This window comes from Meleagris gallopavo, chromosome 1, assembly GCF_905368555.1.
Source record: "Meleagris gallopavo chromosome 1, MGAL_WU_HG_1.1, whole genome shotgun sequence".
Lineage (NCBI taxonomy): Eukaryota > Metazoa > Chordata > Aves > Galliformes > Phasianidae > Meleagris > Meleagris gallopavo.
Window position 1 is genome coordinate 22,851,006 of NC_139404.1, and position 15,049 is coordinate 22,866,054.

The 15,049-nt window shown below is 37.0% G+C and overlaps 1 protein-coding gene across 5 annotated transcripts in view; it reads right to left on the reverse strand.

The window, feature by feature from the left end:
• Nucleotides 1-985: 985 nt before the first annotated feature.
• CPED1 (cadherin like and PC-esterase domain containing 1) overlaps nucleotides 986-15,049 on the reverse strand; it is a 142,841-nt gene continuing 128,777 nt past the window's right edge. For 3 of the 5 annotated variants that reach the window (XM_010706395.4, XM_019612394.3, XM_085218744.1), the window contains exons 20-24: nucleotides 12,033-12,253; nucleotides 11,671-11,772; nucleotides 11,374-11,461; nucleotides 9,426-9,572; nucleotides 986-3,722 (exon numbers count right to left, since the gene is read on the reverse strand). In XM_010706395.4, coding sequence (XP_010704697.1) covers nucleotides 3,495-3,722; nucleotides 9,426-9,572; nucleotides 11,374-11,461; nucleotides 11,671-11,772; nucleotides 12,033-12,253 — 786 coding nt within the window. In that variant the 3' untranslated portion in view covers nucleotides 986-3,494. Of the gene's footprint in view, nucleotides 3,723-9,425; nucleotides 9,573-9,613; nucleotides 10,257-11,373; nucleotides 11,462-11,670; nucleotides 11,773-12,032; nucleotides 12,254-15,049 lie in introns of those variants that run through there. The other 2 variants (XM_019612395.3, XM_010706403.4) reach the window with 2 other exon arrangements.

Genomic DNA, 15,049 nt, shown 5'->3' on the forward strand with positions numbered 1-15,049 from the left:
CTGCAGTCAACTTAATATCATACATATCTGCTTCTTCAAAGCATTCTCTTTGGCTCAGCATAGCAACAGAAGCATAACTATTAGTGGTTATTTCAACCTTGAGGTAATCGGATGCCCCACCAGTCCACCCACTAAGCAAACAAATTGTCTTTGATGTCCCTTCAATATGTCACAGAAGAGAAAAGTAAAGTAGAAGGCCTACATTTAATGTTGTGAAAAAGATTATTCTAAAGAATAACATTGTCAAATGAATATTAAGTGTAAAAACAGTATTTGTAGATCATTCTTTCAGCTCCTTGTCAAATAAAGCTAGTTGAAATACAACATCTCCAATGGCAGAGCTGACTTGCCAAGGTATTTCCCTACAAGTAGGGAAATCTTTTTTTATTACAGACAGCTATTCCAAAGATACTCATTGAGATGAACTTGGTCCTGGTGGCTCTCTATCCTAGAAGGCTAAAACTCAAATAACTGCAAAATTTGTGAAAGACAGTGAGTAACTCTCTGAATGATCATACATCATTCTTCAGCTTAAGTTCAAAGGAATGCAATAATGACTGAAATTATTGCTTTGTATTTCAGGCATTTATTTTTTTTACAGCACAGTTTTAGTGCCCTCACCTGTAGTTTAAAGTATATCCTGGTTCCACTATAAGCTCGATGTGTTGCTGGTTGGAAATTGAGCAGGAAACACCACTTTTTCCCCAGGTTGATTAGGTTGATTGTACCAATCCTTCCATTGGTTTTAGGGCTATTCATATCTGTACTAAGAGGAACTCACCTTAACAATGATTTTTTATTTTTATTTTTATTTTTTTTGCCATTTTAATGGTGCATAATGTGACTAAGGCAAATATATGGGGAAAGAACCATATTATGAGCCAGTGAGTACAATTGAAACATTCTAATGCTTATTCTGGCAAAATATCATAGCAGACAAGATAATTCTAGAACAAAACAATAATAGCAGCACATGTGCTCTCACTGGAATTCAGACAGAGTAATCCTTTTATTGTCCTAGTCTTAATTTTGATGTGTATGAACAAGCAGTGTTTCCATGTCAATCTCAAATCTCTTCTTTCATGTACCTCTAGATAATAGATATATATTTTGAGTGAAATAGTGAAAAATCTATTTTGGCACCTGCGTTCCCTTTGTTTATTCCTAACATTACATGGCTCATATACAGTGATAAAAAAATATATTCAAACAACTCATTTAAATAAACATTGGTTTGCACATTGTAACAATAAATTTGTACACAAGTAAATACCTACACAGATACATAAAAAATAGCAGACATACAGAAGAATTCCAACTTGCTACATTTGAAAAATATTAAGATTTGGAAAACATTAAGACATCTGTGTGTACAGCACATGTAAACCATTTTGTGGTGAAACTGGAAGTGATGAATTGCACATTTGCCAATATCAGCTACAGTATGACGAAGTCAGCTCTTTTTCTCACTGTAGCTGATGCTTCAGCCATACTCTTTGATTAAAAACAAACCACAAACACATAAACACAGGTTATGCCTTAAAAACATTTGTGTACATAACAATAGCAGCCACAGCATGTGAATTTAAATGAGCAAAGATAATCTTAAAGAAGCAGAATTGTACTACTCCTATCACTGTTGATCTCAATGACAATTATATCTGGCTGCCTTTTGCATCAACTGATACTAATGGCATAATATGAAAGCTCTTGACTTAAAGCTTGTGCAGTTTTTTTGCTTGTGCACAGTTCCAAACCCAAGCTTATTATCTTATGGCATTTGCATACAATTATATTCCTTAGAAAATCACATTGCTCAAAACCAAATACTGACATCTGCAGTATTTATGTACAGCTCCTGACCCTGTCTCAAATACTGACATCTGCAGTATTTATGTACAGCTCCTGACTCTGTCTTTCCTATAATGCTCTATTTCAGGAAAAACCTTATGTAGAAATTCAGGGACATTTACTGTAAGCATAGCAGCAGCATATTATAGAGAAACACATATATATATTCACGCTGTCTCACTAATAATAATGTCATTGCCTAAACTAGAAGCTTTGTTAACATTGTGGGAGGTCTCCTAGATTAGACGGTACCAAATCCTCTTTCTGAGAATCTTCTGACTACTTAGGAAAACAGGACTCCAAATTGCATGACTTCACATATCCAAAGGAGCAAGAATTCACAATACTGTAGCTGGGAATACAGACTGTGTTTAAAGATCTTGTTGGTGAACTCTAAATGTGGTGTCATTAATTTCTAGTCTTATTTCTACATATGGCAGCCCCTCTTTGCTACAAAGGCCAAGAAGATAGTAATTAGTTTTGTGATATAATTGGTATCTTCACTGACATTGCTTATGGCTTCCTTTTCCAAAGAGAGTGGAAGCAAGTGGAGAATTATATGTAAATTTGTGAAGGGGGAAGCAAGCCAGAGAATCCAGTGGAGCCTTTATTAGGCTCATACTTACCTGGTTCTGACTCCCCTCTCTAGTGCGTACTTGATTTTTTATTTATTTATTTTTTATTTTTTTACTTTTCAATTGATCTTCATGCTTTTAATTCATACGAAAACAATACTGCTTCCTCTTAAGACATTTGTTGTTGTGCCAAAACGTATCAGGTCCTGGATTGATCAGATATTTTTTTAAAGTATCTGTTATGGTCATCTGGCCAGAGTTAAATACTGTCACAGTGCTGGTGAGGATGGTGCAGCCTTTCTGTGTTCTGCCTTCTGCAATAGGAAGTGATGAAGGGCAGCCTTCCTGCATATGGCCATTCATCTAAACTGTGACCTTAAATAAGTCTGTTAACATAGTCACCGAATTTACATGTTACCTTAAGACAATTATAATCAGTCTCAATTCTAAGAAATCTATTTCTATATTAACATTAGAAAATGCAAAAAATAGAGTAGACATCTGTTGCATTTAACATACAAAGAAGGGAAGTGTTTCCAGGAAAAACACTGAAGTTCAAAAGGGCACTTTCAAATTCTATAAACCAAGTGTCTAAATAGAAAAGTTTTGATACTGACAGGGATCCCATCCACATAAAATAAAACTCTTTAAAATGGAATGTAACCAGTCTCTAAATACATTCAAATATTACAGTGTCTCTATAAATAGAAAATTATATAGTGCGTAAGAGCTAAAGCAATCCTTTCCAAATTGTTCAAGTGTATATATTTCTCTCTCTTTACTATCATTAATAAACAGTTGCTTGAGCTACAGCTGTTCTAGCATTTGGCAACAGTTCAAGTAACTTCCCCTCTGCTCTCTCTTTGCATCCCTCCATCTTCCATTTTGAAACCACAAAACTCCAATGTTGTATCTTGATTTCATAACATGTTAGGAAAAATGCCATGTTTCAAACTCTGTTGGTACATGTGCAGGCAATCAAGGAAGTGTCTCATAAATTCAGCATGGTCTTTCTATGTCACTCACATAGTGGCATATCTCCAGTCCTAGTGCTACATTCAGGAGAGGCTACGTGCTAACAAGCCCCCGCTTACTTGCACAGAGCCTGTTCAGAAGGATTTCAGAATAAACTTGATTTATTGGACCTTGGACATGATATGGGGACCGAGAATTTGATGCATAGTCCTGCAGTTGTGATAGCTTGCTTTGACTGCTGAAATATTTCCCCAGTGTATAGTGCCTCGATAACGTCATTGTTATGTGTGGACTTTCTTCAGAAGGATTGTATTTCACCACCTGCAAAAGAAGTGACATATGTGAATGCTTTCTGCATGCACCTAGAAGGATACACAGCTGTGTCTACACAAATGTTGAGGCAGTTCTCCACAAAGCAGGTTCTGATACTCTTACCTTGAGTTGCAATTTGCTTACAAATGTTATTTTAGTGGGTCAACTTGTTGCAATAAATGCTAATTAAAGTGTAAGATCGTATTAAGCTTTGAAATTAAATTTGTATCTCCTTCACATTCATTTGGTTAACTCTGTAATATCGTCAGTATATTAGACCCTCTTCATTAGGGATAATTTGATCAGAATGATCAAATTCATATTTCATAGCTTGCCTGCACATCTACCTTGTGAAACACAAACTCAGAACAGCCCTGACTTGCAGAAATATTTAAGTCCAGATGTTCTCAGTTCCCAGTAAGTGAGGAACCTATGCTGTTTCTAAGCTGCAAGCCTTGCTAGAATGCCCTCACTCTCAGGTCTTGATGAAAGAGTGGCTCAGCTCCATGTTGGGCTGAGAACTGGGCTGTGCTTTGTTTCCCCAAGTAGTGACTTAATTGCATTTTAATGGACTTCTCTCTGCTTAGATGTTCAGGGCATCACACTAACAAAACCATGATGTGGTTCAGAAACCTAGTGGAGTAGAACTGTCCCCCTTGGGCCTCTACGTATGCATAAATCTCTGGAATTATCATGTTCAGTATGTATGGAATAAGGAAATATCTATGGAACTAGTGAGGAAGTGAATGGTAGGGTTCTCAGGAGCTTCATAACTGGAGAAGTCTCATGATACTGAAAACCTGGGCTCTGTCAACAAACAGTCACTGATAAACAGTGAAGCAACTTCATGAGAAAGTTAATAAAAATACAGAATTTTGTACCAATGGAAGATGGAGTACAGAGGATGGAGGATGGGCTGGATTTCCAGCCCAGCCAGTAACAACGGAGCCAGGCAGTTAATTTATTTCTTATGTCTCTGATGGCTTTCAATTTTGCTGCTGTATCAACTATAGCATAGGAGAAAAACAAACAAACAAACAAACAAACAAAAACCCATCTATTTACTGTTAGTGAACAAACAGAAACAAAGTTCATACGTAGTGAGGCTCATAGTAAATGCATTGGAATAACTCACACAGAAGCAAATGTGAATGAAGGAAATAAGTTCAAAGGCTTGAAAGACAGAGCAGAAAGTCTGTGATGGAGATGGCTGAACTAACAAAAGACCAGGAATAATCCAAGTAGAAAATTAATATATCCTCAGACCAATTTGATACAGATAAGCCAAAGGGCTGTTATTTTTTTTCAGGCAATTACTACAGGTTCATTTTTCTAAATTAGGGCCTCAGGTCTTACAGCTATTCCAAAATGATGCCACCTTGAACCAATCACCCAAACTGCATTCCTGTTAGGCATAATCTCCAAAGAATGCAGTCTAATGTTCACTTAGAAGCCAAGCACTTATTAAAATATCAAAATACCAAGCTTGTTTGTCTCTCTTCTCTTGTGCCCATGCTTTCATTGCCACTAAATTTGGGAATAAATCTGAATAAAAATAGGTTCCAATAAGATTTTTATGACTGCTGGCAAATCTACTTCTCCATAAGCATTTTTGATACATGAGGTAATTACAAAATCATGTTTGCATATGTGTACAGAACTAGAAGTATGTTTGGGCAGAAAGATCCAGAGTTATGCAAGACTTTTTGTCCCAGATCAATATAATTTCCCATGAGTCTAGACTCACTGCCTATCTGCTACAGATTTCTGTGCTGTCAGCACGACCCAAGGCCCTCTGAAGTGTGTTGGTGGGAACTCAAATAATTTATCAGGACAAACAGGGGATATATTTGACCAGCTAGTGAGAACCAAATGAGAATTAATGAATGCATTTCAGTTCTTGTTTTCTGATTGCACAGAATAGACATCCTTCCATTCCTGCATGGCTGTGCCTTGCTTCAGTTTACAGAGGGGTGCTGTCTTCTGGGAGATTAAGAGGACATTTTTTTAAGAGAAAGAAAGTGAAAGTAAAAAGGAGGTTTAATCACCTCATCTGGTTTCATACAACATGAAAAGTTCTGGAATTTTACATAATGTTCTTGGCTCCAACCTCAGAGGAAAAATGCCATTTTTCTAGTGGAAACTGCTCCAGCACCTGATGAAACTTCATTTGCCAGGATGTAGAAATAAACTGATGACAAAACTGTTAAAACTAACGAGGTATCAAAAACATTCAAGGACTTTCTTTTTGCTTTCGTCAAAGATCAAGTCTGGTTTTTGGTGGCTGATGGATTCTCCTGGGTACATCTATGTTTCTTTCAACACACTGGCCTCTCAAGCCTCATTAATAACAGCTCTACAAGCCAAATTCTTCCCTGATCTTCCCCAGAAACACACATTCTCTGTTTAGATCCTCGGGCAGTTAAGCAAGGCCAAATCTGCACATGAGCTCAAGCAAAATGATGGAAAAGTGCATGAGAAGTGCTGATGGCTGATCATGCCCTGCTGTTTTCCACCTACAAAGCTTCTGAAATATTTCACTTTGAAGTCTTATATTTCACTGAAAAGCTTGGTGGAAATGGAAAGCATCAGCAATGACCCACGAAGACACCCACATCTGGGCAGTAGGCAAAAAGGGGCTCGATGTAGCTGTCTGGGTGAAATGGAGGGAGGCATTTACTCCATGGAACTATTTACCCATTGCATAAATATCTGCTCTGTGACTTATTCTCATCATCTCAGCTCCACTTGGGCTGAGCTGTGTTCATCCCTCCCTAATGTATAAAGCAGAGCAAATTAAAAGATCAGCTAATTAACCATGTACACTGTGTTTGGTCCCAAAACAGGACAGAGGCCAAAGCAAAGGACTGAAAACATATGAGTGCTGAGAAGCCTGAGGTAGAAACGAGCCGTGAGGCTTGCTCTCAGCACATACACTCCAAAATGTCTCCCAGGCCAGTCAGCCTCATACTGCAACATATTGTAACAGAGTCCAGCTAGGCACAGCTGATTGTTTCTCTTTTTTGGGAACACATTTATTGTCTGGTAGACTGTCTTGACCCTGGCATTGTACCTTTGTGTGGAATGTCTAAATAGAAAAATCAAAGCCTTATATTTATTAATATGAGTGCTGTGGCTAGGAAAATTAAATACAGGCTACAAAAAAATGGTCAGGCCTGTTAAGCTAGGGTTCAACTGGCAGACACCAAAAGGATACTCTAGAATTTTGTTCAATTTTAGTTTCATCAGCATTGAATTTCAGTTTGCTTGGTTTAAACTATTCCTAAGTTTAATTAGCCACAGTATATCTTGTTTTCCAGTGCATATTGTGCATGCCTAAAGAAGGAAACCTTTTTTATTAGATATTTCCATCTTCTGGAACTTTAAGGGAAATACATCACAGCTGTTGTGACATTTCTTTACAGCAAGAATCAGTGCTTCTACCTTGTTCTGAGTGCCACAGCTCACCTTTGTAGCTGTGAAGCTCTACAGAAGTTCTGTGCTAACTCTGCATGTGGTCAGTGTCCTGGGGACAGGCTTGGCCAAGAGCAGGGCTTACAGAAAAATAGGCATGACTTGGCAAATTAAGCAAAAGGTTTTGTCCTTCTCTTGAGGGATTCAGAGAACATTTGGTGGTCATTCTCATTTTAAGTCATTTCTTTTGACAGACAATAAATCGCTAAAATCATGCTGGAAAGATGCTTACATTTCATTGGTTTTGTTGACAATTTCTTAAAATTTATTATGATAACTCTAATTTTTTTAAAAAGTAGGATTGTCTCCAGAAGGAATAAATAATGGAGTTCTGTCTCTTAAATGATACTTCAGATTGCTGGTGTCATTATTCTGGTCAGAAATCAAACTCCTGATATTTCTATTAAGAAATTTCTTACTGACACAAAGCCCCCAGCTGACTGTGAAATACCATGAAATCATTAACTCTTGATTTCAAAGAGACATCCTTCATTGCATCCTTTTTCTTTTTCTTCCAGTTTTAACTTTTCAGTAACAATTTCTTTTCATTTCATATTTTCATTCTATGCTGTGAAAGAAAGTGTACTTGCCATCTGTCTTATGGTCATGCAAAGGGAAGCATAAGCTTCTTGAAAAACATGACAGTTCAAATTTCATGGTCCTAAACAGATTTTAACATAAAAATTTGTGGTCATTTCCTAGTTTTTTTGATAAAGAGACAACTCAGGTTCAGCTCATAAGAATAAGGATCTTTGTAGCATCACAATCAATTTCTTACTGTGCTACACATAATTTTATCTATAGATATGCAGAAGGCTTATCTGTCCTTGGATCCAGCAATGAATTGAGGCATGGTGCTTTTGGTGATCTCTGAGTGCACAACTGCAGTTTTCACTGAAGAAATACATATTTATCAGAAGTAAGTTGCGTTGGCTTTTTTTTTGTTTGGTTGGTTTTGTTTTCTTTTTTTTTGTTTTTAGCAAGCACCTGGAAAGATATGTCCTCTTTATTCCTCAAAGATTTTCCCAGTTTCTAAAGAGAGTAATGTAATATTCATGAGTCTTCTTTTAAGCAATGCTCAGATTTTCAACACACTGATCATGCAAATAGAAATCTGGGAAGTGGCCTTTTATACCAACAAGCTGGTGTCGTGCTACTAGGACTTAGTTGGAAACTACTGGAATATTCTGATGACTTTGTTGACACTTCAGAACTACCATATGCCAAATCAGCAGAAAATACCTTACTCATCAGAAATTATATTCTCTGTTTTCAGGTACATTTGTGATAGACCAGGGATGCAGTTCTTCACTGTTACATGTAGGGTTCAAAAAGTTCAAAATCTTGCCGATAGGGAAGAGCTCTCTCTGTAAAAACACATGCCGCGTACTCAAAGGACATCTCAGACAAACCAGAAAAACTTTAAATATCTTATTTTTCAAACTCTCATTGGTTTGGCCTCCTCGGCACGGATTTTGTGTCTGAATATAATAATGTGTTTACTTATTTGTTTCTGGTTTAATCCATGGAATCCTGCCACTTGTAATATGCTGTGAAGACTCCCAGCCTTAGAACAAACAGAATAAGAATATATTCTCAATTTTCTTGTTCATATATTTTACTACATCCCTTTTGTGCTCACTCTCTACAGACCTCATACAAAAAAGAAATCAGAGACTTGGGTGAGAATGAGAACAAATGACTTACCATTTCTGTTAATTTAACCTGTCATTGCAATGATACCAGATAACTCTTTCTTAGAAATATGAAAACATATATACAGAAATAAGAGCAGCCTTTCATTTTTAAAGTCATGATTTGATGGGAGTCTGTCAATTAGCTAGTTAGGAAGGCTTAGGACAAAACCTATGAGACTGAACTATTGTGAAAACAAAACAGAGTACATGCATCAATAGTAAGGATTTATAATGGATAGCACATCCTGTAAGAACCTGGAAAGAATAAAATACTATTTTCCAAAGTTACTTCTCTAGAAGAGCATGCTTGTTTTTCTTTCAAAGAGCCACCACCACACCAGCTCAGCCTGTTCTTGGGCAGCCATGCCATTTGGTCCACACAGTGGCCAAATGTCACCATATGTGTGCTGCTGTCTCTACAGCCTTTACTCAGGCCTAACTTCTGATTACAACAGCAACTCTATTTGCATACGTTTTTGTTTCTAAGCTCCTAAGCAGTTAAAATCTCTCATAAATACCTGAGAAATACATAAACTCCTACCTCATGGAAATGACACCCGCACTTCCCCCGCAGGAATTCTTTGTATCGTCCCATTGTGATGATAAATGTGTCAACAACTTCATAGCCATATGTTTTTGCTGTCTCCAAGATAACCAAGTTTTCATTCCACAAGTTTTGTACTTCTGCCTGCATTCCAGATAACATATTGCAAAGTTTTTCAAAAGGAGTTTTAAAGGTCATTTTATTTTGCCATTGAAATGAATAGTAAAACAGCATTTTGGACAAAACAATTTAATTATATATATTTCCTTAAAACAGGTTATGCAGCACATAAATAGTTATAAGAAAATGTACAATATTTTCTTTTAATTGCACAACAAATTGGATTGATTTAGAGAAGATGTAAACTAGAAATGAAATTAGCAGTAACTGTAATTATTTTTCAGTAGATGCCCAGCTTCCTTTCCTTCATGGAAATGTTTCAATGCTGCTTAAAATATAATTACTGAGTAATTTTTTAATATACATTTTGTTAATATATTTCAGAAAAAAATCCTATTATGAAATTGTCTATGTAACAAATGGTTAAATTGTTCTTGTAAAGTATAAATTCAGATTCAAAACAAAGACAGTGAGACTGTTGTTTAAAAAGGAATATATGGCATGGGTATCTTAGACACAGTCATAGCAAAGAACAGAATATTTGTTCTCAACATATTGCAGGATGACCAAGAATAGAAAGGTTAGCTATAAATTTGTCTAGGCAGCACATTTTGACACTGCAGGTAGAAGGGCTTTGAGAGTAGCTGGGGTAATCCAGAAGTCCATAGCATCCAAACTACATGCGTAATTTGACGTATGATTCAAATACTGAAAAGGAAAAGATAGTGAATTGCACACTTAAGTTGATTTCTGGAGTTTTCTGAATTTGCTGGTTGAGAAAAAGAACAAAAATAACCTTTGGAAGCCTTTAATACTCTTTCTATCCTTGCCCCACCTACATAAGATCAAAGTTCTCCTTTCTCCCTCTAGGTCTGAACTCTGCTGACTGCTATAGCAATACCTTTGACCATGTTTCTTCACATTGATTCCAACCACTTTTCTAAGAAGAAAGAGGTGAACAGCAGAACTCAGTGTCATAGAAGTGCACTATATAATCTAGCAAAGCTATGAATTTTCTCTATTCAACAGGTGTGACTAGCTGGTGGTAGGCATTAATTACTTTGTTCTACCTTGCAGTGCTTCCCAGCTTTGTCTTATCCACGTATTTCACGTGTTCTCTCTCCCAACAACAAAATCGTAAATAAAAATATTGAACTGAATGAGTTATACAGTGCATTGAAATGAGCCCATCTGTTACTCTGAGAAGTCTTGGACATGATTTCAACCTGCTATATTACTCGCTTGGCCTGATTGTATCACCCTAGGGAGGGTCTGTGCTCTATGTGGTACAGAGAGCAATCTGCCCTCTTCTTCCAGCCATAATAGATTGCTTTGTTTGGCGTGTGATTTTTGCTATAGAGGCTGCCTTGTCAGATTTTGTCCACTCCTTTCTAGATTTACACTATCTGCCAGTAATCTTTGCTGAATTTCTTCTTATGGATTCCAACCATTTTCTTTGTTTATAAAGATAACTAAATTATGGGAAAAGTGGTTGGAATCAATGTGAAGAAACATGGTCAAAGTTATTGCTATAGCAGTCAACTTTGCCATAAGGCTTAGTATTGGATGTTCCTCTAGTTCTTGGCACAGCTGACTGAGCACAGTGCCTCAAATGACTCTGATTGCAGTGGAATTCATGAAATAAGGCTAATTGGTTTGAATCCACACCAGTAAGTCACACTAACAAATATAAACACCATTCTTTCTTTGATCCACATAGAAGTTGCTTAGCAGAAGAGGTAACATACTTTGACCAAACAGAAAAAATGACTGCTGAAATAACAAGTCTTCTGTGACAATGCACTCTAAGTATACTGTTACTTACCTGTGATAAAGAATGTATTCCATCCACTGGGAGGTGAAAGCCCATCCCTATGGATTTGATAATTACCAGGATATTTGATAGATTTTCTCTGTTTGGCAAGTGAAAAAGATAAAAACAGGACACACATTTTACTTAACATGCACATCAAAAGACACCGCATTATTTTTCTTCCAAAGTCAGTTAAGTCCACACCCATAAGAAAACAAATGAAATATTTGCATTTAAAATTTCTGGTGTTTTCTCATAATTTATCATATCAAGTCTTGACATGGAATAACACTAAGTGCATAACATTACCTGTTCAACACCTTTTGGATAATTTGCAGGTGATTGGAATTAAGCCACTGAACGCCACCTACAATTAGTACGGTCTGGTCTGTGTTCTCCAGCGGACGTGATCTGAAACCCAGAAAGAAAAAAACAACACATTGCCTTAAAACAGATGGCAAACATTTTAACAGCACTGCATTGCATTTCAGTGAACTGTATCTGGCACCCTGATCAGAGGCCTGATGTCATTTTCTACTATTTTTCAACCACACAATACGGCCTGAACACGTTGTGTTTAATTGTTTGCTTACTTTACTTCCAAAATCTGTTAAACACATTTGTGAATAGAATAAAACACAAACAAGCCAGCAATGGAGTTTATGCAGTACCTCTGCAGCAGCTGTTCTAGCGCTTTTTCAAAAGTTGGTCTCTGGTTTGCAGTCATCCAAAACTGGGGATAGTAGGAGTAACTGATAAATGTTTTTCCCTCGTTGATATTATCATAACATTTAACATCATGAGTCTTTTGCCATTCCTGAAGAGTCTCATTCACTCTTTCTATTAGATAGTACATCATCCCTCTGTTAGTTGAGTCACCTATAAAAAGAATCTTTGGATGGAAAAGAAGATGTGACTTAGAAGTTATATACACCAAAAACAAAATGCAAAGAATACAGCCAGGCTGCAGGCTTTTAGATCCTTTTCACAGAACTCAAGAAAACTCTCTGTGAGAGCAGGCCTGACAGCTCAGTACTAAAATTCTGATTTAGCAAACATTATCTGTTTCAATGAAAAAAAGTACAAATAAATGTCTATAGTTGCACAGTTAATATAACACTTTTTATCCTCACTTTCTTTAGCTTAACTTTATAGTTCAAATTGCTAATAGTTTCTCTCCTGATTTCTTGCAGTTTCCTGCTTTGCTTCCTTCAGTTTTTCATGTGGTTTGTTCCTACACAGCATGTCTTGGTTAACTTCTGTCTTCCATAAATGTGATTAATTAGAAGTTACACCAAAGGAACACACACATCAATGAGTGCAACTGCTGCCTTATTTGTAAAGAGATGGTCTTTATTCCATTTCAGAGAGAATTAAAAAAGAGCTATTTTGGTGGCAAAGAATCTGAACACAGTCCTGGACTGTGTGTGACAGGAAGCACTGCATCCTAAAGGAAGCTGAAAGAGCCATAAGGATAACAGAGGTGTCAGCAGTCTGTCTCTGAACTTGCAAATGAATAAAGAAGCTAAATGCAGGGTTGCTTCAAGCCGTTCTATTGACTTTGCCAAATCAAGGGTCTCTGTACGTTGAGACCACAGAACTGAAGGTATATATTTTCAATACTATTGCCCCATTTTTAGTGGATAAAACTAACATTTCCTCCTGCTAAAGAAAACGCGTAAGCAATGACAGAAGTTCAAATCTGAAGAGAACACAGGTTCACTGAGGTTTGCCAGTGAAACTGCCTGTGATCTGTAAATATCACAATCAACCAGAAACGCATACGAGGGAGCAAAAATGTAAAACTGAGAGTCAGAAACCCCACAGAGCCATAACACAATATCAACTCTGTTTTCTGTACAGTGGTGTGCCTCTTTTCCTGCCTCCTCTGGCATTTGGGGTAGTTGTCATCCTGTAAGTAGAGGTTGCTGTTTGTTTTTTTATTTGACTTGATTATTTTTTTTGATGCTTTAACACTTCTACCTTGAATGTTGGTTAGACAAATAGAATTCAGACAACGCAAGATAACATGTTTAAGAAGATGTTTCCAAAGCGTGCCTTAAGAGATTTTATGTGGTGAAAACTTTTCTCATCTAGTAGATCTCTATTTATCTATCCCTTTCAGGAACAATTTTAGAGACTGAATCCAGTGCCTCCTACGAGACTGCTGTGAGAAAAAATGAACCACAACCATGTCCCAAGAAAAGCTCCCAGAGGACAGAATCTGTTTCACATGAGCATACCCTGATCTGGTGGCAGAGCTGAGAATGCACACAACAATAACTTGAACATTCCATGCCCTGTCTGCTGGTTGCACAGAATCATTAGGTAGGCACAGAAGCTGTTCTAAATTCACACATAGAAGATACTTTATGTTCTTTTCTGGATCTCTCAAAGCTGTTTTGCAGATTAAATTTGTAAACAGTTGCTGTTCGTGCTTGGACTGCACAAGCGCTTCTCTCACATGTAAGGGGATTTCCAACTCTTTTCACACTGTGCCACAAGAAACCTTTTTAAGCCAAGCACAACATGACTCAGAAGTCAAGGATCTTTGGCAGTGGAAGGATTTGTTGGATTCTCCCTCTTTTTCCTTCTCTAATGCACAAACATGCACACAATTATTTATAGTTTGGAAGACAGTCTACACTACAATCTGACCTAATTCTAAAGTAGGCTAACTTGAGGTTTTAAACAAGAATTCTTCAACCTGCAAAAGCTCTTAATCTCTCTAGTTTGTCTATATCCACATCTCTTTAATCTTCACTTCATGAGTCCATCACTGTGTTATATAGATGTATATCTATTTAAAGAGTAGTTCTTAGATATTTGTAAGCAAGGATATCATTAACTTGCGGTGTGGGTGAGTACATTTCTATAAAAGTACAAAACACCATTAGCAGAATAACAAGCAGGCTCTACTAGGTCATACACAGTAGATCATGTTAGACTATTTCTCTTCAAAATATATATTATACCATTTCGGAATCAGTTACGATGGGGATTTCCAACTGAAAGGAGCAGATTCAGCTATAAGCTACACTGATTTGGGAAATGTGGCAATTTTACATTAGTCTTTGTTGTATAATGACTAATATTCTGATAAATACTTTCTCTTCTAGCTGTACACGCTCTAATCTCATCTAACTGTATTCCAATAGCAGACAACAACACAACACAAAAACAAACAAACAAACAAAAAAAAAAAAAAAAAAGAGAAAGAAGAGCCATGGCCAAAGCCCTCAAACATGACATACAGATGTAAAAATGTCTTAATGCCTTGATGCTAGGCATCATATAAAAATATAAGATAGACCAAAAATAGTATTATTGTTGTGCTGATGTTCTGAGAATGTGAAGGAGGTGCTGGGAGTCAGAGCAGACTCTTGTAGAGCAGTCAGCATAACTAGATGAAACAGATACCTGTCAATGCCCTGAGGTACTTCTTCAAATAGCACAAGACTCAGAAGGGTGTCCACACCTCACCTCTGAAGGAGTAAGTTTTGAGTCTCAAAACATCTCAATTTTCACTCTTGAGTGAACTTGTTGTGAAGAGTTAAAGCAGATCAGGAAAAGGATTAGATCCATGACTGAGTGTCCATGTGGGAATGTATATTTATTACTAGGAGAAGGTGTGGCTGAACAGGATGTCAGGAATGTGATAGATAGCAACATCACATTGGTGGATGAA